General features: G+C 38.5%; 2 protein-coding genes across 2 annotated transcripts; one reads left to right on the forward strand and one right to left on the reverse strand.

Moving 5' to 3' along the window:
* The first annotated feature begins 4245 nt into the window (after positions 1–4245).
* LOC145048933 (auxin-induced protein 22D-like) lies at positions 4246–5615 on the forward strand. Its single transcript, XM_078997583.1, has 3 exons — positions 4246–4536; positions 4616–4915; positions 5193–5615. Exons 1-3 carry the CDS (start codon positions 4346–4348, stop codon positions 5266–5268), a joined length of 567 nt encoding a protein of 188 aa, XP_078853709.1. The 5' UTR covers positions 4246–4345; the 3' UTR covers positions 5269–5615.
* A 5073-nt stretch (positions 5616–10688) lies between these two features.
* On the reverse strand, positions 10689–12699 carry LOC145045420 (pentatricopeptide repeat-containing protein At5g15300-like). Its single transcript, XM_078993749.1, has one exon. It carries the CDS (start codon positions 12630–12632, stop codon positions 10707–10709), a length of 1926 nt encoding a protein of 641 aa, XP_078849875.1. The 5' UTR covers positions 12633–12699; the 3' UTR covers positions 10689–10706.
* Positions 12700–27079: the final 14380 nt, after the last annotated feature.

The raw sequence follows: 27079 nt of genomic DNA on the forward strand, positions 1-27079 counted from the left end.
ATATATTGTGAGGTGGCGATGGTGTAAGTATGATTGTATGATGAGAGCAAGAGAGGGACAAATTAAGTTTAGGATTTTTATTTCCTATCTTTTGATATTTAACTAATATAATAATGATAAATAAATAAATCAAAGGTTTAAAAAACATATAAGTGTATAATTATCATTTTAAATTAATCATGTACTAAATCCGAAACAAAAACAAACCACTAAACATTTGAGTTAAAAAATTATATTAAAATCAACACACAAATTATCTCAAACCAAATAAATCATTAGTGTAACCTACTTAAAATGATAATTTACATTAAAACAAAAATCAGATATGAAAAATGTCAATAGAAACTCTTGAAATAAAAAGTAGGGTAAATTATGTGAATCGTCCTTAGTGTAGGTGTTAAAATGCATGTTCAGTCTCTATTTTAAAAAATTAACTGAGTCTGTTCCTCATTTGATTCAACCTTGCACGCTTTATCCCTCAAAAACGATTTTGTTGCGTACTTAGTCCGTCCCAATTTTTAAATGATGATAATACCATTGTGTTTTTAATTTTCATTTAATTTAATGTGTATATTATGATTTTCAATTAAAAAATAATAAATACCCCTTCCCCTTCACTTTCCCTATCCTATCTACCCTTCATTGTTACCATCCACTCATTGTCCACTAAATCATCGACCAATCACCAACCACCATCATCATCTCTACCCTTCGGCGAACCTTCCCACCCCCTTTCACAATGTTACTATCGAGAATACTATAAATAAAAAACACACAAACACTCATAGACTTAATCAGAGGGAAAGTGGAGACCTACAAAATCGTTGATGGTTTTAATTGGTTGTCAGAGTGTAGATTAGAGGTAGGTTAATGACAATAGGAAGTGTAACAACCCCAAAATAATGACTAAAAATTTATTTTTAAAACATTACTTAAAACATAATTGTCAAACCATAAATAAAATCATAACACAAATCAGAGTGTTCATCCAAAAACATATTTCCATTATCAGAGTAAAACATCCCAGGCTGACTAATCAATGGTGTGTGCCATGCGATCACCCCGAGCTCTTACCTCCGCTACCGGAAGTACCTTAAACCAAAACTGAAAACCGTAATCACGAAGCTTAGTGAGTTGTCCAACCTACCACATACCCTGCATAATCACATATTGCATATATTGGGCCACGCCTGCTACTTCGGGCCTCGCACGCTACATCGGACCTGCCAATCCCAGGCCCCGCCTACGTCCGAGCCCCGCTCGGATACAAATCTGTTTCTCTTAGGCCTCGCTTGTCCACTGGGCCCCACCCGTTGAACACATCCTACTTGTAACAATGGCATATAACACATAAACTGAGCATACCCTATTGCATTCCTGTACTAAGGCCTCGCCTATCTTGGGCCTCATCCCTGACCTGCTACTAGTAAGTCATGGAACCCCGTCCAAGCTCCTGTTGTAAGTGAGATACGGGCCCCTGCCCACACTCACTCCACTCCTATCTCGGGCCTCGCCCCTGCTCTACTACTAATGAGGTATGGAGCACCGTCCACCCTCTGCTATTGGTGAGATACAGGACCTCACCCACACTCACCTCCTACCAGGCACATACATGTATCACCCAGACAACGAGTATAAACTATCATGTAAACCGATCTTTGGGCACCCGCCCGCTACCATTAGACCTTGGTCTTGAATATCATACTAGCATACAGTGCCTAGGGCTAACCCCTGGGTCTTCCTACTCGTATCTACATGGGTCGGCATTGTGGCCGTAGACCCATCCACATAAAGGGAAAACTCACCTGCACTGCTGAACTTGCTAGTAACCCTCTACTGCTGATTGGAAATTCCCCGATCTGCTTCTTCTTCGGCTCCCCGAATTACCAAGATCATAATATTACTTAGCTCAATATCAAAGTCTTTTCTCAGGGTAAAATTACTATTTTACCTCTACCCCAATATAGTCCATAACTAAGGCCCAAGCATAATATATAAAGGCCCAAACCCTAGGTAGGCTTCCCAATCCCACTAATGGCCCCTTATTGGACCAATTTGCTACATTTGGCCCAATCTTTATTAGGCCTTACCCTAAGCCCAATACCCATACTTGGCCCATATTCCTTGACTCTTGATGGCCTACTGAGGCCTAAAGACCCAAAGCACAACCTACACTGAGGCCCAAATACTCAAGGCCCAAACTGGCAGCGTTACGCGGGGCGTAATTTAATGTACACTTAGCGTACATTCTCGATGACGTGTACGTTGGGCGTGCTTGCACGTACGCTCAGCGTAATGCTATGTTAAGTCCTTTCTTTATTAAGAGTTGAATACCTCGATTCAGAAGCTACCAACTCAGATCCAAGTCTTATTTCACATCTTAAACCATAAAGTTGCTTACTTTATGGCTTCCTTGACTCACATAAGCCCCAACTCCAAAAACCATAATCTATTTCCATGGAAGAAGGTATTAACTCATGCATGAACTCATATAAGTCCTAAAGGTTGGAAATTTACTACTTATGGGACACATCTGACTCTAAGGGAGGCAACCCTGGTCTTAGAAACATGCTTAAGTCTCAAAGACCCATTCTTGGGACCAACACGTCCATAAACTTGTACTAAGAGAATAATCATCAAGCTTAAAACCTTTTACCTTATAGAGGTCCGAAATGAAGTACTTATCCCAGATCTGTAAGCTCTAGCTTCCAAGGTTCCTCTTTGCCAATCTTCTTCTTTTCTCTTCGAAGATTTAAACCACCAAAATAAGCTTTTCAAGGTCAAGATCTCACAAAATGAAGGTTGGGACGTTCTAGGGTTTCTTTTGAGGTTGGGGAGGCTGATATGGGGGCTAGGGTTGAAGCCATTATGTTCTTTATATAGTGGCTCAACCCAAAATTAGGGTTTAATGGCTTTTAGCGTACGTTGGGCGTACGCCTCTCCCACCCACGATCATTTGCTCCGCTACGGTGGGCGTACCCACGCGTGTCCCAAATTGCATGAATGGCCTGCCTTGTCAACTTTTCCATTAAGGGGCCATAAATGTCAATATCTTCAAAGTATCATAACTCCTTCATTCTAGATTCGTTTCCGATGAACTTTATATCCACAGAAAGGTGAAGAGAATCCCTATGCTTCTATCAACACAACCCGGCCCGAAACCTTCTCGAATAATACCTCTAAGATTCATAAAAGACTAAAACGCCCTTAGCCTTGGCCTCTGAAATTCCATAGTTGAATAATTTAGAACAAGGTGTTACATGAAGATAAAGAAGTATGAGGAGAATTGTGGTGAGAAAGTGCAAAGGAAAGCCTACGACGACTAGGGTTTTGGGTGGTTGTCGTGGTGCACATCTATCTCCAACCTCCTTCACTTCCATCTGAGTTGTCGCAAGAAAGACGAAGAATGGCAACGTCGTCTTGAAATCACCATCGTTTTGATTTTTGGATCTATAATGGGAGGATGAAGTCCATATGTCGTGGAGCTGAGAAAGAGGACGGGGGATTCGTCTTCATAGGTTGGTGTTGTAGGAAAAATGAGATCGAGAACAATCACGGATGGATAACAAGGAAATCAATTATCATGTTCTTAATTGAACGACAGAACAAATCGTTACCCTCTCACTGGAAAATCAAGAGGTGGCTAGGGTATGGTTTTCGACATATGTTGTTGATCTTTGTAGCTTGCAACCCTCTCGCCAGAAAAAACGTGCTTTCTTGCTTCATGTGCTTCATGTTCCTCAGTCGAAAATAAACAATGTTGGTGATGTTATGGTCTCGCCGGAGAAAGGAGATGAAAAGAGATTGGGAAAGAAAAGGGGTAGGGTGATGATATTTTTTGCTTTTAATTTAAAAATAATAAATAATAAATAAGAAATTCTTAAGTGCAAAATATTTTTTTTACGTCCCAACAGATTGAGTGTAAAAAAAAAAAAATAATAAAAAAAATAATAAATAACTGAATTAATTTTTAAAAATAAAAACTAAATGTATCTTTTAACATATGCATGGACGAGTGGTCTAACTTACTGTAAAAAACAATAATAATAATAATAATATATTTGTAAGGGATGAACCAATATAGAACTAAAAACATCAATTTTTCTAACCTCCGACCCCACCAAGAAATAAAAAAAAGCTTCCCTCTACCCCACACCCCCTCCCCCACCACCCACCCCCACCCCCACCCCCATCCCTCCTTCCATTTTCTTCCATTCACATTCATATATATAAATATACCACCCTGTCTGACATTTCAATCAACAAAAGCTCTCCAAAGAAAAAAAATCAATTTCAGTTGGGCCAGTTCATCATCCAGTTTTGAGATCGGAAAAAAAAACATTAAATGAATATGGAAGACTGTTTGAATCTTACACTGGGTTTGCCCGGAAGAGCCGAATCCGATCAAGAATCAACCATTACATCCTTCAAGAACACCAACAAACGATCGCAGCCGGAAACCACCGACGACTGCACGGAATCCAAAGGCAGTTCCCAACACAAAGAATCCGATATCGAAACTTCACCTGCAGCCAAGTAAGTTCAATAGCCATCAATCATACTTCTAATCGATTTATATTGTGATTCTAATTAATGGGTTTACTGAAAATCGCAGATCGCAAGTCGTCGGATGGCCACCGGTGAGGAACTACCGGAGGAACAACTTTCAGGCGAAAAAGATGGAGACAGAAAGCGGGATGTATGTGAAAGTAAGCATGGATGGTGCACCTTATCTTCGAAAGATTGACTTGAAGGTTTATAAAGGTTATTCAGAGCTTCTTAAAGCTTTGGAGAACATGTTTAAACTCACCATTGGTGCTTATTCTGAAAGAGATGGATACAAAGGATCTGAGTTTGCACCTACTTATGAAGATAAAGATGGCGATTGGATGCTTGTTGGTGATGTTCCATGGGAGTAAGTCCCTATTTCTTTCTTTTTTTTTTAAAAAAAAAACCTTTTTATCCATTAAATAGTATGTTGTTAAATGATATTTGAAAGAAGTCAAGAACATGATCAATTAAGTCTATTATGAATTAAGTAACATTAAGTTAAACAAATTGGTATATTATAAGTTAGTATTACGTTACATGTCACATAATTCACATATGACATAATTGGGTTAGAAGAGTGAGCTAATTAGGGTTATTTTTATAGAAACTTATATTTATGAATCTTATGTTATGATTTGCAGGATGTTTATGTTATCATGCAAGAGAATGAGAATAATGAAAGGATCAGAAGCAAAAGGATTGGGATGCAATTTATGAAGGTGATAAAGATGATGTGAAGTTATATATCATGGAGTGGAAGAGAAGATGGATGAATCTTTCAGCTTGAGTTCTCGAAGAACTGTTTTCATATTTTGAATAGGAAGAAAAAAAAAACATAAAAAAAAAAAGTCATATGCTTTATGAAAAGCTAAGGCAATCTATAGTATGATCATATATAGTTTTGATTCTGTAAATTTGTGGCAGGAATATCAGTGATGTTTTTTGAGGTTCGATGTTTTGTTTGTAAGAATCTTTTTTTATTTTGATTAAAAAGTTCCATATAAATACATGATTGTATATAGAAGAACATATATCATCTTTAATGTATTATTTTCTTTAATTTAGTTATCGAATCTTTGTGTGTGTTTGGTTCTTGGATTCCAACGGATTTTAATAGAATTGGAGTTTCAAATTCCATTCCGTTTTTTTTTTTTTTTTTTTTTTTTTTTTTTTTTTTTTTTTTTTTTAATTTGGTATTCTATGTTTGATGGGTTTTCCTTCAAAAGAATTCAAATTTACCTTTTTATTAAAAGATCAACTACCCATATGATATAAGTATTGAAATAGCAAATAAGAAATTTTATTATACGTGACAATTTAAGATTATTCAACATTTATCATTGAGTTTCGTTTTATTTTTTCGCCCAACCAAACGCATAATAAAAGTTTTCATTCGATTTCATTACTTTAAAACCATTTTGTACATAAGTCAAACCCCTCCAAGATTTTAACTATAAGAAAATGATAAATTGATAATTAAAATATATAAATCGTACTCTACCAAATAAAAACAAGTTGGTTACGAGTGCAAATTCGACAACAAATAATGGGTTATTACAATTATAAAAAAGGGGAGGAAGAGCATAAATGAATTATTAAAGGTGCATAGAAAAGGTCAAATTTCCAGCAAATAATATATCTTCCAAACATGTTATGTTTGATATCAACGGCAATGCATATCTTTATATTGGGACAACAAAAGACCTTAGTAGACTGTGACCTGATTCGACCTGAACTGAATAACTTGATTCGATTTAAACTGAATAACCTGATCTGACCTGAACTGAATAATATCTGGACAAACTTTTTAAGACTATTTTTTATGATTATTTGTCTTTTGAATAGACAATAAATCATGAATTGAGTTTTTGTAATGGTGGACGAAAAGTTGTTATTTTTGTATCATTGGTTTCAGTTTCGTTCTGTATCAGTCTTAGTTTCAATCCAACACATACCTAACACTATACAGAGCTGTCTACTTTCATTTATCGTGTCTTTTTACCTGAATTTTTGATAATAGAAGTTCACATGCCACATGAGGCATTAAATTGTCAATTTATGTCATCACGGTTGTGATAAGTAGAAGCTGGCAGAAATGGTATCCATATGCATTAACGTACAATTGAATATTATTTCTACCAAATATTCCAAAATATTAAATGTGCCAATGGGAACACTAGTAAACTTGTTCCCTTACCAAAATGAAGAGAGATTCCAACTGTAATGCTTCATGTGGCTTAATATAGTTTAAGTTTAAAACGCAATTAAGATGTCCCTAAAAGAAACGTGTCGGTTTGTTATTTCACTAATTAAAGATATTCCCAATAATTATGTTAGTAGATTGGTAGGCATGAAATACCATCAAACTAACTTTCGCATCAAGATTTATTATAATATTGAGCAGTTTACAACTTTATTGACATTTTTTTAATTAAAGTCATAATACAAGTTGTAAAGTATAATCCTTTTGGAGCCCTGTGCTACTAAGAAAAGATTTGAGACTAATTTTTTTTAATTAAAAATGATGGGGTTTATACTTTATAGTTTCATAACAAGTTTCACTTTACTTGGTCTTTAATTTTTATAAAGGCAATTTAAGCTTTCGATGTTTAATTATTTAATTAGTGTACAGGTTCAGTGAATTTCAATGTCTAAGCACATGTTTACCGAAGTAAATAGTACATCGGTTTGCACTTTGGCAAACATTTAGACAGAAAGTAACCCACAGTATCTCATTTACGATATGCAAAATCAGTCTTCCTTCTTTATATATGTTCTCAAAAAAGTAAACACCTTTTTTTGTTATTTACTTCAATTTTGAAAACTTCTTTTTTTTAGACAACAAATATAATCTACTCTAAACAACTTCAAATATCAACATCACAAGAGTTGAACACTAAACCTGAAAAAAAGAATGCAACACTAATAACGCTTTATAAGCTAGATTCTCTTTGTTTTGAAAATTGTTAATTACAAAAAATAACACCATATTATATATATATTTGTGTATTATAGCATCCTAACCATTGTACTTTCATTTTATTTCTTATTATAGTAGTATATTTAAAAAAATCTATGTAAATATAGGAGTGATAATCTTTATTTTGGATATGTCAAATTACAATCTTCTATAATAAATGAAGGTTTTTTTACCACATGTCCTCTTCTTATTCATTTGGACACATAATATTTTCTACAATTTTAAAATTTCTATTTTCCACTTGTCGTTTTGTTGTATTTTTTATTTTATTAAATTAAAATTCCACATTTAATGTGTAAGGTAATATATATGTAAAGTATTTATTAGAAATAGTTTATATATGTAATGTTTTCAATATATTAAAGTCTCATTAATTTTAATAATTCAAATTTTTTTCGTTTTTCTTATAAAATCAAACTTTTCAAATTGTTAAAATTTTATATTTGTTTTTTTAATTAAACTCATGTAATACATGGGTCTCACACCTAGTATATATGAAAGTCGGTGCTATAATAAACAAATCAAAGAAAATACATTGTTATTTCTTGCATTTTATCCATATACAAACACACATAATTTTCGACTACTGAGCTTAAGTAAAACTAATTTATAACTTCCAAACTGAATTCAACTGTGACACTTCAGGATCAACTTAAAATCTTTGTAAAAATTATTGGTAGCTCATAACTTAAAACATATAAGGATCTTGTAATTCTCAACTTATGCCCATGTGAGATGGTTTGTATTTTCATCAACTAGATCTACAAAAAAATATATTATCATTTGGGAAAATGTTGGTGAGTGAATCTGAAACAAATATAATTAAAATGACAACTTAGAGATTGCTAAGTTTGACCAAACCATAGACAATGTTTATTCCTATACGTTCCTGTGGGGAGGAAAGCGGGCCATTGAGTCCAGGCTAATTATTAATTCTGTGTGGGTCTCGTGCATTTGCGTATCCACTCTTATCTCAAAAACTAACCAGGGATACTTTGAATCACTAATTTTAGATTAAAATCATCACCAAATCTTGATTTGCCTAATCTTTGATTTGTGATTCAGTTGTGATAATAGATGATTTTGTGTGTTGTCAGGGATATTATGTGGATACACGATTCAAAATCTGTTTGACCAAACAGCGAAGATGATAGAGTATGGATAAAATATCACAAATGCATCATATGCATACATGCATTACATATAGATGTGTATATATGATGTAGCTATGTTACTATGTATGCATGTGCATACATACATACGTTAAACATGCATATCTATATGGCTAAGTATATGTGTGTATATTTGTATAGGGAATCCATCCGTATATATAAAGTGAAGTCATTAGAAATGGTCAATTTTACATAATAATATTTTCGGGAAAATAGTGCTATGTGCGATGATGTTGGTATTTGTATAGTTTTGTTACTATAACTATATGTGAATATTAAACAAGTCCATATGTTTGTTTGGTTGGATTGAAGGGAAAAGGTATGGATAGGATAATTGGAAAAATAATGTTTATATTTCATGACCATTTTTGGTTGGATTGCAGACATGTAATGCCAAAAAAAAAAAAAAAAAAAAAAAAAAAAAAAAAAAAAAAAAAAAACCAAATGTCATACGAATGGGTAAGCGCATCTCCAACATGGAATCCTATTTTTTAAGCTAAAATGATACAATGTCACTAGTTTGATATAAATGGATATTACAACACCAAACCAAACTTAGTGTTATATTATTTTTACAACAAAAATGGTGACAAAGTTTGTGTTATGCATCCACATATGATAGATATGAGAAATATGGGAAATTCAACAAATAAAGGAGCATTAGAACCAATTTAGGTATTTCATATTATTTAGATTGTTTATGTCAGATAGTATAAAAGGATAGTTGGAATGAGAAGTGATGTAATCAATCTATCTTGTGAAATCTCGAATTATTTCCTTTCGGGAAGTGACTATCTTGAATTAGCTAATGTATCTTTAGTTCTTGTAATCTTGTTGGTATATTTGAGTATTATCAATCAATATAAGAATCATTTGTTTAGTATTTTGTTATTGAATTCAAGTCATAACAGTTTGATGTGCTAGTTTTAGTTTATCAAGTTTAATATTTATTTATTTTTAGTTTATTGAATGACTAGTTTTATTATATATGTAATAATTATTAAATAACTCATTTCTAGTTTATTAAATATAACTAGGTATATTTTTGTAAATGTAATAAGTTATTGGTTATAGTTTTGTTATAATTTATTTCATAAAGTTTTACAACAAAAATATAAATAAATATGTAATGAGGTTAGTTATAAACTTATAATTGGGTGTTTTTTTTTTTTTTTTTTTTGCCAATTTATATATGGTTAAACAAGATATTATTTGTTGGTGTAAAACGGTATAGAGTTTTAGATGTTTGAACTATTTTTACATTATTTTGATATAAAAAAGGAGTTACAATAGTAAAAAAATGTCATTTGATACCACAAAATCACAAAACAAATGTGACTGAAAACCAAGAAAGTCCAATTAACTCAAAGAATCATGAACACAAATAAAAATATCATTAAAAACGTTCGTACTAAAATTCTTTAGTGGCACTTTTCGGTTTTACGTTGCAACATTTTGGGACTTTACTAACACTTATTTATTTGCCATGGTAGAAGATAAGCTTTGGCAAGATAAAAAGATGCTACCACTCTTCCATCTTTACTATCTATTTTTGATTTTTGAAATGTTTATTCTTCAACTTTCATCTTAAATATTTTTGTTTTTTAATATATATTATTTGATACAAAATATATGATTGAATTGTATTTTAAAATGTCTTTTCATTATTATAAGTTTCATCAACTAATACATAATATAAATAAAAATATTTAAGATGTTGATAAATAAACACTTTAAAAGTTATGATGTATGCGTAATTTTTTATTATGTATAAGTACGTTGTATTGTTTTCCCATGGTTACAATTTATAAGTTTTTATTTACAAAAAATAAAAAACTAAACACATTAATAGTTCATTAGAACCCAAACAAGACTACAACAAAAGAAAATTTCTAATTATTTTTAGAAAATACATTTGTCATTTAATCAAAATTTGAAACTTAAAAAAAACAATTGTCACTAAAATTTACATAAACAAACATAGGTTATAAAATTAAAACTTTTCATTTCATTCCATGATCCTCAACTTCCATTTCTACACAAAGCAAATCCAAAACAAACTTCACTCTCTCACAATTTAAATACTCAAAATCACCCATCACAAACTCATACACCACACACTCTAACTCAATCCAACTCGAACCTCTATTCTTCCTCACCCGATTCCCCCTCATCATCGCCCTCACTTTCCCAACTTTCTCCCACTCCCCCAAACCCGCATAAACATTCGACAAAAGAACATAATTCCCCGAATTCCCCGGCTCAATCTTAAACAACTCACCCGCCGCCACTTCCGCCATCTCAACATGGCGGTGAACACCACAAGCCGCCAACAAAGCACTCCAAACCGCAGCCGTGGGTCCCACCTTCATTCCACATATTAAATTATAAGCATCATGAATACACCCACTACGCCCTAATAAATCAACCATACATGCATAATGTTTATCTATCGGGTCAATCCCATATACGTTTTTCATTTCTTTAAAATATTTCCACCCTTCATCAATTAGACCTCCGTGATTACAAGCGGTTAAAACCCCTATAAATGTCGCCCCATCGGGGGTTAAATTGTCTTTTTTCATTTTTTCAAATAATGAAATTGCCTCTTGACCTAACCCGTGATTCGCATAGGCTGTGATCATTGTAGTGTAGCAATACAAGTCTTTTTTGTTAATCATTTTGAAAATGTTTATAGCCTTTTTAATGTTTCCACATTTTGCGTACATGTCAATTAAACTAGTGGCAATGTGTAAATTGGAGAAAAGATTGGGACCCACGTAGTCACGGATTGCTGACTCAGCAGCATCTAAAACGCCTAACTGTGAACAAGCTGAAATGACAACTAGGATAAAGGTTTCATCTGGATTAATCGATTGGTTTTTGAATAATTTAAGCAACTCTAAAGCAGTTTTTGGTTCTCCATTTTTAGCATAACCCCCAATCATTGTAGACCAAGAAATTAAATTCTTTTCAGGCATTTGATCGAATAAAACCTTTGCATCATTCACATTTCCAGATTTCATGTACCCATCTATCATAATTGTCCAAGAAGCCACGTTTTTACTTGGGATTTTGTCAAAATAGTTTCTTGCAGATTCAAGATTTCCAAATTTACAGCATCCAGAGATGATTAAATTCCAAGATCCAAGATCAGGGAAAGGCATTGTGTTGAAAATATAAATAGCATTGTCAAGTTCACCATATTCAACATACCCAGATAGCATCACGTTCCATGAAGCTAAATCTTTAACAGGCATTTCATCGAACAGGTGGCGTGCGTTTTTCAAGTCACCAAGTTTCACATACCCATGTATAATGGTGGTCCAAGAGATGATATTTTGATCAGGCATTTTACTGAATAACTCAAGGGCGATGTCTATTCTGCCATTGTTGCAATACCCGAGTATCATTGAATTCCAGGAGACAATATCCTTTTCATGCATCTCTTCAAACAGACATCTAGCCAAATCAGTTTTCTCACATCTCATAAAAAAATCAAGCATAGAATTTTGTACCATTGTATCTAAATCAAACCCACATTTTATCACAAATCCATAAACCACCTCGCCATCTCTTAATCTGGCTTCTCTAGCTAAACCCTTGAGCACTGTAGTTATAGTATAATTCACAGGCGCAACTGAATCTCGAAGCATTCTAAGGAACAAAAAAAACGCTTGCGAATAGAGTTTGTTTTCGACATGCCCATGAATCATGGATGTCCAAAGGAAGACATTTGGTTGGGATATTTCATCGAACACTTTGTGAGCAACGTGGGCGGATCCAAAACGGAAGTAGAGACGAATAATCTTGTTGAGCGCGATGTCCGATGTAGCAAATAAACCGTTTACTAGAAGTGAAGCATGAGCAGATTTGAGCGATTTGAGGGATTTGCAACTATAGAGAAAATTTAAGAGAGAGGATTTCATTTCATGGCGCCAATAAAAGTACGCATACAACGGTCATCCTACAAGAACCCCCAACCCGACTGCAACAATCGGATCCAAGAAAATATTGTAAATGGCACAAAATGGCCTTAAATATATAAAGATAATAAATTATAGGGAAAATGACTTATTCTGCTAACAAACTTTTATTTTTGTTCACCTTTGGTTATTTTTTTGTACATCATTATCATTTAATTTGTTTAAGCTGTTCAAACAATATCATTGCAACTTGCTATTGAAGATTTTCGGTGACATTGTCATCCCCCACAACTCTCCGATTATCTTTCCGACGACTTTGTCATCTCCAACGACTATTGCTCCTGCATGAAGTAGTCCTCCATCACTAACTGTTACAGTTGAGCATCATCACCACCGACTGCCATCTTCCGATACGCCACCATCTCCACCATCATCCATGCAACATTTTACATGTACAAAATCAACAAGAAAACACCATCCAAAACCATTTTCCATATTTTCATATATGAAAGAACACATCCATATCTAAAATCGAGTTTCAAAATCCAATATCCAAATTTGAGCTTCAAATCCAAGATTGAAATCAAAAAACAAAGAGCCTTGTCTACATATTGTTTCTAGATCCGAAGAATACACATGAAGAACACATTCCGAAATAAAATCGAGCTTCAAAATCGAAGTTCAAAATTCAAAATTGAAGCTTCATTGTTCTTGTGAGTTCTTCAAAATCAAAACATTTTTCATGTTCAAGATCGAAACCTAAAAAAATCTAATGTGTTTTGAGTTCATGTTCTCCAGATTTCGCATGAATATTCATATGGTTAAGATGAGGAAAATATTTTGTGTAGATGAAGGTGTAAAGGGTGATGTTCTGCTTCAAGTGGTTAAGATGATGACGGTTCAGGGTGGTGAATCGCTAAAAAATTCATGTTGGCCGAAGACTCATTGGAGAAGATGACAGGAGAGTCGTCGAAGATGACAATGTCGTCAGAAACCTTCAATAGCAAGTTGCGATGGTATTTTGTGAATACCTAAAACAAGTTAAATGGTAAATGGTGTATGTTAAGTGCGTGTCGCAACGCCTAAAAAAATAAATAATATAAATAAAAATACTTCTCAAATACACTAGGGGGTAGTACAAGAAAGTTAGGTCGAATCCACATGGACACATACTAAGGTCTTTGCCTCTTTTACGTAAGGCACACACTAATTTAATATAAATTTAAGTGGGGGGAATTTTGTTGATTATTAATACTAATTTAGACAGAATTTTATAAAAGAAAACTATTAAAATACTTGAGTAAATAGACTCTTAATAAATTAAGAAAAGCAACACTAGACACTGTGTAAAATTCTCAGTAAAGTCCAATGCTTCTCACAAGCTTGAAAGTGTAAAGTCTTGTTTGATCAGTTTATATTAGAGTTAATACTAACAGAACCAATCTAATATTCGTTACTTTTACTGATTAATAAAGATAATTACAGATCTAAACAAGTCAGATAACTGGAATGCCTCAATAACAATTAAAGTGGCCTACAAAAACTGAATTAAAATCAAATGTTCAATTAAGCATAAAACTGATCAAACTAAACAACAAACACAATAAAAAGTTGTGCCTAATGATTAGTTGCACAAAAAGTTGAGTCTTTTGAGAAGCTGAAATCTAGGGTTTTTAAGCCTCACATGGCTAAAAACGAAATACATAAGATGAAATTAAGTTCTAACTGATAAATTTTGCTACACTGATAATACATATCGAATCCGGTTCTTCAGATGTTCGTTTGGCACTTGTAATCTTAAAAACAATCATCTCTTTGTCATCTGGAATCATAATTACCCTTGACTGAAGGGTTATGGGGCTCTATTTGTAGGCTTATCAGGGATACGAAACATTCTACAATTGCAAATATGAAAATGTGATCGTATTTTTTTTACAAGAGAACATCCCGGACCACTTTAATGAAGTACAATACTAATTATGAACTTTTTGGAACCTCGACGCACAAAGACGATTGTAGAAATAGGAAATGTCATCGCATTTCTTATCTTAAATCATCAGATCGGATTTTTTTTAGAATTGAAACTTCAAAGCATAAATGTGATCGCAGATATGGGAAATGCAATTACTGTTGGATTAGGTGTCTAAACCCATAACTATAATTGGTATGTACTTGAATTGATAGCAGCACAGTCCTTTTGGGTTGCCCTCAAACCTAGCAACCGGACAAGGAAATTATGAAAGGAGAGATATTAATTTATTATAAGATTAATAAATTAATATAAATGAATTTATTAATATGTTAAAAGATTAATATATTAATAAGAAATTATTTTGTTTAATTAATTGTTAGCCAGAAATTAATTAGAATTAATTTCGGGGTTAAAAGAATTAATTATAAGGTGCAGAGACTAGTTTGCAATTATCTCATAGTTGAGTGGAAGGCTCTAGAAACCCCTTGGATAAGGGTGGACGAAATCTTTAGAGGAAACCCTAATAATTTCGTCCATAGGGGCTTGGATAAGGCCCTTGGGTTTGCTTAGGCCCTAAGCAAAGGATAACTAGGGTTTCCCCTAAACCCTAGATCCCTCAGCTATATAAGGAGCCTCCTGGTTTGTAACAGCCGGATTTTATCAGGTATCTTGTTTATTATATTTTGTTGATTTGTGGGGGGACTCGGCGAGTTGAAGCTCAGACTCGCCGAGTAGGGACGCGGATCTGGATGCGGGATCGCGCCTGGACTCGACGAGTCCAGGATATGGACTCGGCAAGTCAGTGCTGTGTAATAAAACCCTAATTTCTCGGGTTTGAGACTTATTTAAAGGGCCTAATGGCCGTCATTTCTGCTCACCAGCCCCTTGAGTGAAACCCTAATCGAGTGTGAGCATTTTGAGCTAAGTAGGAGGCCATTATTGACCTTGGAGGTGCCATTGTTGCAAGGAAGGAGAAGAGCTAGCCAAGGGAAAGCAAGAGGAGCCACTTATGTGGGTTTGGAGTCCAGAGCATCACTTTTGTGGTAATAAATCCGAGTTACCTTCTTGTGTGTTGTTGTTTATCTAGATTTAGGGTTTGTTGAACCCTTTTATGGCAAGATTTAGTGTCCTCTTGGTCCCTTATGAGGTTGGAACCATAGATCTGGACCCTTAGAGGTCCAGAGTGTCCCTTTACCCAAGCTTTTTGAGAATCAATGGAGGCTTTGGATTGGAATCCTCATGCCTTAGGTCAAAAACTCCATTTATGAGCTATAGGGTGTGTTATGAGCACCAAGATAGGAGCTTTACGTGATGAATCAGTCGAGGGAGGCCAGATCTATAGTTTTTGGAAGCAGATCTGACCTTAGAAGCGAGTTGGAGTGGTTGCATGGCATGGACTCGCCGAGTCTGTTCATCCGACTCGGCGAGTAGCTTGAAGATTGCCATGGGACTACTCAGCAAGTGGTCCAATCGAGTCATGGGTAGACTCAGTGAGTCAGGGTGACTTGGAGAGGGATGACGAATGGACTGAGTCAAACTTGGACTCGCCGAGTTGTCCTTGAGACTTGGCGAGTTGAGTCGGGGTGGCCCCGCTATTCATTCAGATGAAACTCGTCGAGTAAAGAGGGGAATACTCGACGTGTAGTAAGGGGATTTCATAGGGTTGGTGAAAACATCTAGACTCGCCGAGTCGCCATGATACTCGCCGAGTCCGGTCAGAGTTGACCGTTGATCGTTGACCGTTGACCAGAGTTGACCTGTGATTGACTTCTTATGGATAATCAACCTTAGAGATATAAAGTGTTAATTAGAAACATATAATGTTATAGGAGGATTAGAGCTCGGAGGATCGAGCACGAGGGATTTCCAGGATTCGTGAGATACCGAGATACGCGAGGTGAGTCTTCTCACTATACTGTATTACCTTGAGTAGGTAACCAGAGTTATGTGATAGAGTATTTGTATGCTATGTATGTCATGTGTTGTACTGCATTATTTCTATGTGATTTATGTAGTGCATGTTTATCAGAGCTAGAACCTGAGGGTTCACAGAGTTTGGGTGCACGGACCCACAGAGTTATAGCCTCGAGTGGCTAATATGTGTTATATGTGGTATTTTGGGGAACTCACTAAGCCTTGTGCTTACAGTGTTTGATGTTATTGTTTCAGGTACTAGTGACGACCGCGGGAAGGCGCCGGCTTGATCCATACACACACACTCGGAGTTTTTACATTGTGATCTTGGGATTTTGTATTAACCTATATTGGATAATTAATATGGTTGTTTGATGAATATTAATCGAATTATGTTTTATAAGAAAATTGAAAATTTTGTTTTGAAATTTACGGTGTTACAATTTGGTATCAGAGCCTTGGTTTGAGGGATTCGGGTACACCTTCGGGAGTATTTGAACTCAAACTGAGGAATTGGAAAGATATTTTCAAAAGAAAACCTAACTTTTCTAAGAGTAAAAGTTTTTCTTGAGAAAGAAACAAATTCCAGGAAGAAACGTGTGTACGATCAGTCAGCGCCCGAACGGTGAATTCCCAAAATACCTTTATATTACGTGATATTAATATTGATATGATGTATCTTCATGCTAGAGTAGGCTAGGTATTGCTAATAGGACTAGAGTGGCCTGATTTGTGATGCCTTAGCCTAGGGAGGGGTGAGCTACTATTAGATGCTGAGAGTGAGTAGGTAGCAGCAAGGGGTTATTGAGAGATCTATTAGAGAGTGGTCTACGCATGATAGAGTACTTGGGAATTGGGATCCGAAGAGGAAGGTTTGGGGTGTGTACTGAGACGGTGTGGACAGTAGTATTGGGCCCGTACTACTGAAAGCACCGGGGCAGTACATAGTCCAAATAAGAATCTTAGGATACCAGGAATCAAGGAGGGGTGGATTGTCGAGTGTAAGAATGTTCGAGTGAATTCTAATTTATCGCATGTTGTATTTCAGAGGTTAATCATGGTGAGGACACGTCATATGCCGGAGGGTGCCGGAGCTAGTGATGAGGAGATTCGACAGATCATTCATGAGGAGGTGGCTGCGGTCATCAGAGCTGAGATACCAGAGATGTTCGGGTCTATTAAGACCGCGCTGATTGAGACGTTTGACGAGTATTATGCCGCTCTTTCTGAGGCTGCTGTTGCAGCGGCTACCGCAGCGATCGCTGCGGCAAGACCCCAAGGAGGTGATGCGTCACTGTTTCGGGAGTTCAGCAACACCAAACCACCAGAGTTTGATGGTACACAGGATCCGGTGGCAGCTATGAGGTAGATATCTGATATGGAGGGGTGCTTCTTCACTTGCTCATCTCCTGAGCATCTGAAGGTTCGGTTCGCGCTGAACCAGCTTCGCTTGGGAGCGAAGGACTGGTGGAAGTTTGTGACGGCGCATTTCACGTCTGCTGATCTTTCGGCAGTGACCTGGGAGAGGTTCACTACCATGTTCCGAGATGAGTACGTTCCCCAGGTTGAGAGGGAGCGTTTGGTACAGGAGTTTCTGACCCTCAAGCAGGGTACTGAGTCAGTTACAGCGATCACGAGGATGTTTCATGAGAGGGCGATGTTCTGCCCTGAGCACGTGTCCACTGAGCAGGCACGTATGAGCCGCTACCTGAGCATTTTGAGACGGGATATTTGGGAGTTCGCCGCGAACTCCTCGTATCAGACATTTGCTGAGCTTCAGGCAAATGCCTGGAAGAGGGAGATTAAGCTTAAGACTCAGGCCAGGGAGGAGGCGGAGTCTCTGGGGAGGGATCGGCGGCCGGCACAGCTCCAGCCGGCAGCCAAGCGGGCCAAGCCCGCTGATCCCAAACCCGGGAGCCAGAAGGGCCGCACTTGCGGGAAGTGCGGCAAGGGTCACGATGGAGTTTTTCGAGCAGGATCTTGCTACAAATGTGGCAAGGAGAGGCATATGGCCAAGGACTGCCCCAAGGGGTTTGCAATGTGTTTTCACTGCAACCAGACCAGACACCGGAAGGCGGAGTGTCCGCTGCTGCGTGGAGCATCTCAGGGATCTGCTCCCGCCGCCATCAGAGCTACAGAGAGTCGGCCCGTGAAGGTCGAGGCACCGAGAGCTCGAGGGAGAGCCTTTCAGCTGACTACGGAAGAGGTCCGCGCTGCACCGGACGTTGTGGCTGGTACGTTTCCTTCTATATATTTATTTTTGGTGTTGAGATATTATGCTTATATTATGCTATGCATAGGTACCTTCCTTGTGAACTCTGTGCCTGCTTTAGTGTTATTTGACTCGGGTGTGAGTCGGTCTTTTGTATCTTTGGCCTTTAGTCAGCATATCAGTGTTAGTCGTGAGGCATTGAGTCGGCCTCTGTGGGTTTCCATAGCTACCGACAGAGTGATTTGTGCCACGGAGGTCCTCTGGGGATGTGTGTTAGAGATTTTTGGGGTTGAGTTTCCGATCGATCTGGTTCCTATTGCGATGGGTGATGTCTGTGTCATAGTGGGCATGGACTAGTTGAGCCGATTCGGCACGGTTATCGACTGCGAGCATCAGCTGGTGACCATACGAGATCCTAGTGGGGGAGTTCTTTCCGTATACGGCGAGGGTACACGTTCTGGATCAGCCTTTTGTTCGGCCGCTACGGCGAGGCAGTGTTTACAGCAGGGCTGTAAGGGTTTTGTGGCGTATGTGATGGATACACGAGTGATCTCCGAGAGATCGAGTTCAGTGGATGAAGTTCCGGTGGTGCGTGAGTTTCCAGATGTTTTTCCCGAAGAATTACCGGGTGTGCCTCCCGTGAGGCAAGTGGAGTTCAGTATCGATTTGGTTCCGGGAGCCGCGCCTATCGCTAAGGTGCCTTATCGTCTTGCACCTCCAGAGATGCAAGAGTTATCCTTGCAGCTTCAGGAGCTGCTTGGGAAGGGGTTTATTCGGCCGAGTAACTCGCCGTGGGGAGCACCCATTCTGTTTGTGAAGAAGAAGGACGGCTTGCATCGAATGTGTATTGATTATCGAGAATTGAATAAGCTGACGGTCAAGAACCGTTACCCGTTGCCGAGGATCGACGATTTATTCGATCAGTTACAGGGAGCATCTTGGTTCTCCAAGATCGATTTGAGGTCGGGCTATCATCAGGTGAGAGTGCGGGACGAGGACGTCCTGAAGACAGCATTCAGGACGCGTTATGGGCATTATGAGTTTGTGGTGATGCCTTTTGGGCTCACCAATGCCCCGGCTGTGTTCATGGACCTCATGAACAGGGTATGCAGGCCGATGTTGGATCGGTCGGTGATTGTATTTATCGATGATATTCTGGTATATTCGAGATCTAGAGAGCAGCATGAGGAGCATTTGAGGGAAGTTCTTGGAGTTTTGAGATCGGAGAAACTTTATGCAAAGTTTTCCAAGTGCGATTTTTGGTTGCGGGAGGTCCAGTTTCTGGGGCACCTCGTTAATCAGAAAGGGATATTGGTCAATCCGGCCAAGGTTGACGCGGTGATGAGATGGGAGGTGCCAAAGTCACCCTCTGAGATCAGGAGCTTCCTTGGGTTGGCAGGGTACTATCGGAGGTTTATCAAGGATTTCTCCAAGATCGCAGTGCCACTCACCAGATTGACCCGGAAGGGTGTTACATTTTTATGGGGTCCCGAGCAGCAGACCTCCTTTGAGACGCTTCGCCAAAGGTTGTGCGAAGCTCCGGTATTAGCTCTTCCGGAAGGGATGGAAGATTTTGTGGTATTCTGTGATGCCTCGATTTTAGGGCTGGGAGCAGTGCTGATGCAGAAGGGACATGTGATAGCATATGCATCGAGGCAGTTGAAGCCTCGTGAGATGAGATATCCCACACATGATTTAGAGTTGGGGGCAGTGGTGTTCGCTCTCAAGATTTGGCGACACTACTTGTATGGGATTCGTTGTACGATATACACGGACCATAAGAGCTTGAAGTACTTGATGGATCAGCCTAACCTAAATATGCGGCAGAGGAGGTGGTTAGATGTGGTCAAGGATTATGATTGTGAGATCTTGTACCACCCGGGCAAGGCTAATGTGGTAGCCGACGCATTGAGTCGCAGGGCGGAGAGTACTCCACTGCGAAATCTATGTTTTAGATTGACCGTGATAGCTCCAGTTTTGGACGCCATTCGTGGGGCACAGGCCGAGGCTGTGCATCTGGAGATGCAGAAGAGAGAACGGGTCGTTGGTTTGGTTTCTGAGTTTGTGTCGGATAGTCGAGGGATTATGACTTTTCAGGGCCGGATTTGGGTACCGTTTGTGAGCGGTACGCGTACTACATTGATGGAGGAAGCTCATAGATCAAAATTTTCGATCCATCCCGGGGCTACAAAAATGTATTTGGATTTGAGGAAAGAGTATTGGTGGCCTTGTATGAAGAGGGACGTCGCATGGTTTGTCGAGAGGTGTTTGACCTGTCGAAGGGTGAAGGCCGAGCACCAGAGACCGCATGGCAAGTTGCAGCCATTGGAGGTTCCCGAGTGGAAGTGGGAACAGATCACTATGGATTTCATCACCAAATTGCCGAGGACTGCCAGAGGAGTTAATGCAATTTGGGTGATTGTGGATAGGTTGACGAAGAGCGCTCACTTTCTTGCCATCAGTGAGAGTTCTTCGGCAGAGAAGTTGGCGGAGGTTTATGTGAGAGAAGTGGTGTGTCGGCATGGGGTACCGATCTCGATTGTTTCGGACTGTGATGTGCGCTTCATTTCCTGATTCTGGAAGAAATTTCATGAGGAGTTTGGTACTAAGCTGCATTTTAGTACCGCATATCACCCCCAGACAGACGGCCAGAGTGAGCGGACGATTCAGACGCTTGAGGACATGCTTCAAGCATGTGTATTGGATTTTGGGGGTAGCTGGGATACGTATTTACCCTTGGCAGAGTTTTCCTACAATAACAGCCATCATTCGAGCATCGGTATGCCGCCCTTTGAGCTGTTGTATGGTAGGAGGTGTCGGACTCCCATTTGTTGGGGTGAGGTTGGACAGAGAGTGATGGGCAGTACAGAGATCGTGATTCAGACAACAAAGCAGATACAACGGGTCAGACAGAGGTTATTGACCGCCCAGAGCCGACAAAAGAGTTATGCGGACAGGCGCGGTCCACGCTTGAATTTCAGGTCGGCGACTTCGTTCTCCTGAAGGTTTCTCCTTGGAAAGGAGTGATTCGGTTCAGGAAGAGGGCCAAGTTGGGGCCCCGATTTATAAGTCCATTTCGTGTGATTGCGAGGGTAGGCCGGGTAGCCTATCGGTTGGAGTTGCCAGCAGAGTTGGGATAGATTCACAACACTTTTCATGTGTCGCAGTTGAGGAAGTTTATAGCCGATGAATTGGCAGTGGTTCCGTTAGAGGATATTCAGGTGGATGCAAGCCTGAATTATGCCGAGAGACCAGTGGCCATCAGGGATCAGAAGATCAAGGTTTTGAGAAACAAGGAGGTACCTCTGGTGTTGGTTTAGGGGCAACACCAGAGGGGATCAGAGATGACCTGGGAGCCAGAGCGTATGATGCAGGAGCAGCATCCGGAGCTGTTTTTAGAGAGAGACTTCGAGGGCGAAGTCTAGTCCTAGTGGGGGAGAGTTGTAACAGCCGGATTTTATCAGGTATCTTGTTTATTATATTTTGTTGATTTGTGGGGGGACTCGGCGAGTTGAAGCTCAGACTCGCCGAGTAGGGACGCGGATCTGGATGCGGGATCGCGCCAGGACTCGATGAGTCCAGGATATGGACTCGGCGAGTCAGCGCTGTGTAATGAAACCCTAATTTCTCGGGTTTGAGACTTATTTAAAGGGCCTAATGGCCGTCATTTGTGCTCACCAGTCCCTTGAGTGAAACCCTAATCGAGTGTGAGCATTTGGAGCTAAGTAGGAGGCCATTATTGACCTTGGATGTGCCATTGTTGCAAGGAAGGAGAAGAGCTAGCCAAGGGAAAGCAAGAGGAGCCACTTCTGTGGGTTTGGAGTCCAGAGCATCACTTTTGTGGTAATAAATCCGAGTTACCTTCTTGTGTGTTGTTGTTTATCTAGATTTAGGGTTTGTTGAACCCTTTTATGGCAAGATTTAGTGTCCTCTTGGTCCCTTATGAGGTTGGAACCATAGATCTGGACCCTTAGAGGTCCAGAGTGTCCCTTTACCCAAGCTTTTTGAGAATCAATGGAGGCTTTGGATTGGAATCCTCATGCCTTAGGTCAAAAACTCCATTTATGAGCTATAGGGTGTGTTATGAGCACCAAGATAGGAGCTTTACGTGATGAATCAGTCGAGGGAGGCCAGATCTATAGTTTTTGGAAGCAGACCTGACCATAGAAGCGAGTTGGAGTGGTTGCATGGCATGGACTCGCCGAGTCTGTTCATCCGACTCGGCGAGTAGCTTGAAGATTGCCTTGGGACTACTCAGCAAGTGGTCCAATCGAGTCATGGGTAGACTCAGTGAGTCAGGGTGACTTGGAGAGGGATGACGAATGGACTGAGTCAAACTTGGACTCGCCGAGTTGTCCTTGAGACTCGGCGAGTTGAGTCGGGGTGGCCCCGCGATTCATTCAGATGAAACTCGTCGAGTAAAGGGGGGAATACTCGACGTGTAGTAAGGGGATTTCAGAGGGTTGGTGAAAACGTCTAGACTCGCTGAGTCGCCATGGTACTCGCCGAGTCCGGTCAGAGTTGACTGTTGACCGTTGACCGTTGACCAGAGTTAACATGTGATTGACTTCTTATGGATAGTCAACCTTAGAGATATAAAGTGTTAATTAGAAACATATAATGTTATATGAGGATTAGAGCTCGGAGGATCGAGCACGAGGGATTTCCAGGATTCGTGAGATACCGAGATACGCGAGGTGAGTCTTCTCACTATACTGTATTACCTTGAGTAGGTAACCAGAGTTATGTGATAGAGTATTTGTATGCTATGTATGTTATGTGTTGTACTGCATTATTTCTATGTGATTTATGTAGTGCATGTTTATCAGAGCTAGAACCTGAGGGTTCACAAAGTTTAGGTGCACGGTGTGACCACCCTATATTTTCCAAAAGCATTGTAACGCTCAAAAGTCAAATACAACTAAATTAACCTTGAAAATAAAGTATTCAAATATCTAAGTTGGGATGTATCAAATACTAATTAACGTGTCAAGGTTTCCGAAAACATAAAGAACGCTCAAAACCGGATTATATTGAAGAAATTATAACCACTCGTATATTTACGACACGCCGTTAAAACATTATTTGACGTAAAAAGTAAAATCTCAATAATGTGCATTTTAGCCTTAAGTATCTAAACATAAATCGTAGATCTCGTTAAAAGGTGAGCGTGCATAAAAAGATCGCCCAAATTGGACCTCGTATGAAGAAGTTACGAATTTTTCGAAGCTTCGTAACAGTAGTAGAGGGCTAAAAACTCGAATTTAAGATCGAGTGTATATTAGCTAACGCAATCCAAATGAGAGTTGAAGATCTCCGCAATAGGAACAAATGGATGAGAAGACAAACAAAAACCGACGTCGAATAAAGAACCTATGAGTTTTTAAACGAACTTTAGGAGGCCCGACCTATTAAAAATATATCATTAAAAATAAAGACAAAACTAGCCGACGGAGTCTAAATGAAAGTTGTAGAGCATAATCTCACCTACGCGTGGATATAAAGAACACGAAAAACGGAGCTCGTACGCGAAAGTTACGGAATTTAGAAGAGGACAGGGCGGATTACGCCCCGCGTTCTCTGGGAGTACGCCCCGCGTACTAGACCCAGAGTCGAGTCCCATCGGCCCGCCCAAGCTACACTTAGCTAGCCAGGAGTCGTCAGCCATGACGCATTGTTACGCCCCGTGTACTAACTACGCCCCGCGTACGTCGGAGGTACGCTATACGTACGAGGGTTTCCAGCCCTATAAATAGAAGGCATAAGCTCAAGTTTTTGCACACAAATCACAATCCCTCAGTCATTCTCTCATACTTCTAAGCTCCAGAGACCCTCCCCTCACCTCGGTTTCCGCACTCGAGCCCCCGACAAAAGATTTGTTGGATTAATGTCTAAGTCCGTAACTATAATTGGTAAGACTTGACCCGACCCGGCATGGTCCATTTGGGTTGCATGGCATCATGCACTTGGATGGACTATAATGAGAGAAATAAGACACTTATGGTTATTAATATATTATAAGTTCTAGTATATTAATAATAAGAATAATAAGATTATTTAATTAGTATTGATCAAGAATTAATCTAGGATTAATTAAGTGATCAAAAGAAGACTAATTAAATATATGGGTTGATTGTGTAAATCATCCATACTTGTATAGTGGGCTAATGCTCCATGGATTATCTAGTTGGGCCAAAACCCATATGATGCTCCTTGGATGCTCCATGGTGTATTTGAACCCATGGATCCAAGGAAATGGAAAGTCATGACAATTAGAGTTTACCCTAATTGTAACACTATATATAGATATTATTCTTGACCAAAATCGGCCACTAGATTATTCTAGAGAGGGCTAGCCGATTTTATGAAGTGTAGAATTCTCTCAAGTTATTCCAAGTGTATTTGGTGTTGTGTGAACCATTTGAGGTGTCACACTTGGGGCACTAGGCACTCAAACTTCATGAAGACATTCTACATCAAAGAGGTATGTATTATATCTTGTTATATTTATAGTTTTGTATGCTAGATTAGGATAATACCTTGGATGTTCATATTTGCATGTATAATAGAGAAAACATAGATCCAAGGTATTTAGGGTTGCATGTACACTTAGGAGTGTTAGAATGCTCATAACCCAACAGTGGTATCAGAGCCTAGGCTTGTTTTCTTGTTATACCTGCAATAGAAGCTGAAAAAATCGAGTTTTGATGCTGTCAGCCCAGCTGACTCGCCGAGTGCATGAAGGGACTCGACGAGTCCAAGGCAAAATGCATCCAACTCGCCGAGTTGTGTTCATGCACTCGACGAGTTGGACCCCAGACAGCATATCTTCGAGGTTTTTGGCTAGAAATGGACTAGGAACATTACCCTAAGTTGTTTTTGAACTTATAAACTTGTTTTTAATGTGGTAATGTTCATGCTAATCCATTTTCAAAGATAATTGTCAATAGATTCATGTTTTGTATTAGTTTAAAGGTTAGACTAATTACATGAAAAAGTTTGATTTGAATTATCTTGTTCTTATGAGTTGCTTAGATTAATAGAAAAGTTGAGTGAAAAAGTTGTTTTCAATCCAAATTAATCTAAGAGTTGAGTATAAAATGTGTTTGTGTAACTTATCCTTAAGTTACATGAAGAGTCACATTAAAGACTCATAAAAATCATAAAGTTGGCAAAGGTTACAAAAAATGAAGAGTCTCTTCATTAAATAAATAAAAAAAATAATGTAACCTTAATTAATTTCATAAGTTATAAAATAAAGAAAAAGTTAATTCTTTATTAGTTTAAAGTCTTCCATAATTCGTCCTCAAGTTATGGAACTTGAAGAGTTTTTGGATTAAAACTACTTTAAACACATAAGTTATGGAATTAATTAGTTTTGAATAGTTTCAAAACTTGCCCTTAAGTTTTGGAATTTGTAAAGTTTTCTCTTATGAATACTTTAATTCCAAGTTAGCCCTTAGAATTTTAAAAGTTAAAATTCAACCCTTATACTTTATAATATTATAAGTTAATAATATATATATATATAAGAGTAAAGTCGGTCTTACCGCTAGTACGCCTCATTCACGAAGCTGGTCTATAAGGTGGGTATAAGGTTGTTGCCTGTAAAATGGCAACTTAATGGGTGTCCACTCTCACCCACCGCTTGCTTGACTGGTGGAGGGTCGTTAGCCGAACGGGTTTGACATGACTATAATTCTCCCTTCATTAAAAGTATTAATGATAAATACTAAGTAACTAAACTCTTAATAATTCCCAATCTTAGTTACTTAGGAAAATGTGAATAAGGTGCTAATCCATGAAATTACACTTTGCACTTTGTTTAAGTCGGTTAGTGGAGCGTGTGTGGTTAACCGGCACACTAACTCGTATTTAACAAGGTAGGAAAAGGGTAACTTAATGTTTATCATAGTATCGATGGAGCGTGTGTGGTTAACCGGCACATCGATTGAGGGGTAAACACTTAAGGGTACCAAGTAATTTGCATGGTTACTTCACACCTTGTTTTGTGATCCTCGGCATCCCAGTCACAAAACCTGAAGGGCACACTCGAGATTGAAACATGCCATTGAACAGTTCAATGAATCTCAAAAGATCTAGGAGTTTCAAATCCAATTAAAACCTAATAATACATTTCGTTTATCTTGGTGGAAATTGGTGAATCGTCATTCACCTACCTTCAAATTGTTTTATAGCTTGGATTACGGCATACCTCTTCTAAGTTATAAAATAGTTTGTTGGGTCCTAGCCTTAATATTTCATATTGGGTGTCATATTAAGGACTTTAAAATCAACTATCTTGAATATCTCCCAAAAAGGTGTCTGGTTTAGACATTTATGATCTTCCCA

The sequence above is a fragment of the Lactuca saligna genome, chromosome 5 (assembly GCF_052625555.1).
Source record: "Lactuca saligna cultivar CGN05327 chromosome 5, ASM5262555v1, whole genome shotgun sequence".
NCBI classification, from domain to species: Eukaryota; Viridiplantae; Streptophyta; class Magnoliopsida; order Asterales; family Asteraceae; genus Lactuca; species Lactuca saligna.

Excerpts from the sequence above, each read along its gene's own strand:
- LOC145048933 (XM_078997583.1), top strand. The coding sequence starts at position 4,346 with ATGAATATGGAAGACTGTTTGAATCTTACACTGGGTTTGCCCGGAAGA. Across the intron at positions 4,537-4,615 it reads GAAACTTCACCTGCAGCCAA|ATCGCAAGTCGTCGGATGGC; the intron begins GTAAGTTCAATA and ends TGAAAATCGCAG. Across the intron at positions 4,916-5,192 it reads GTTGGTGATGTTCCATGGGA|GATGTTTATGTTATCATGCA; the intron begins GTAAGTCCCTAT and ends TATGATTTGCAG.
- LOC145045420 (XM_078993749.1), bottom strand. The coding sequence starts at position 12,632 with ATGAAATCCTCTCTCTTAAATTTTCTCTATAGTTGCAAATCCCTCAAA.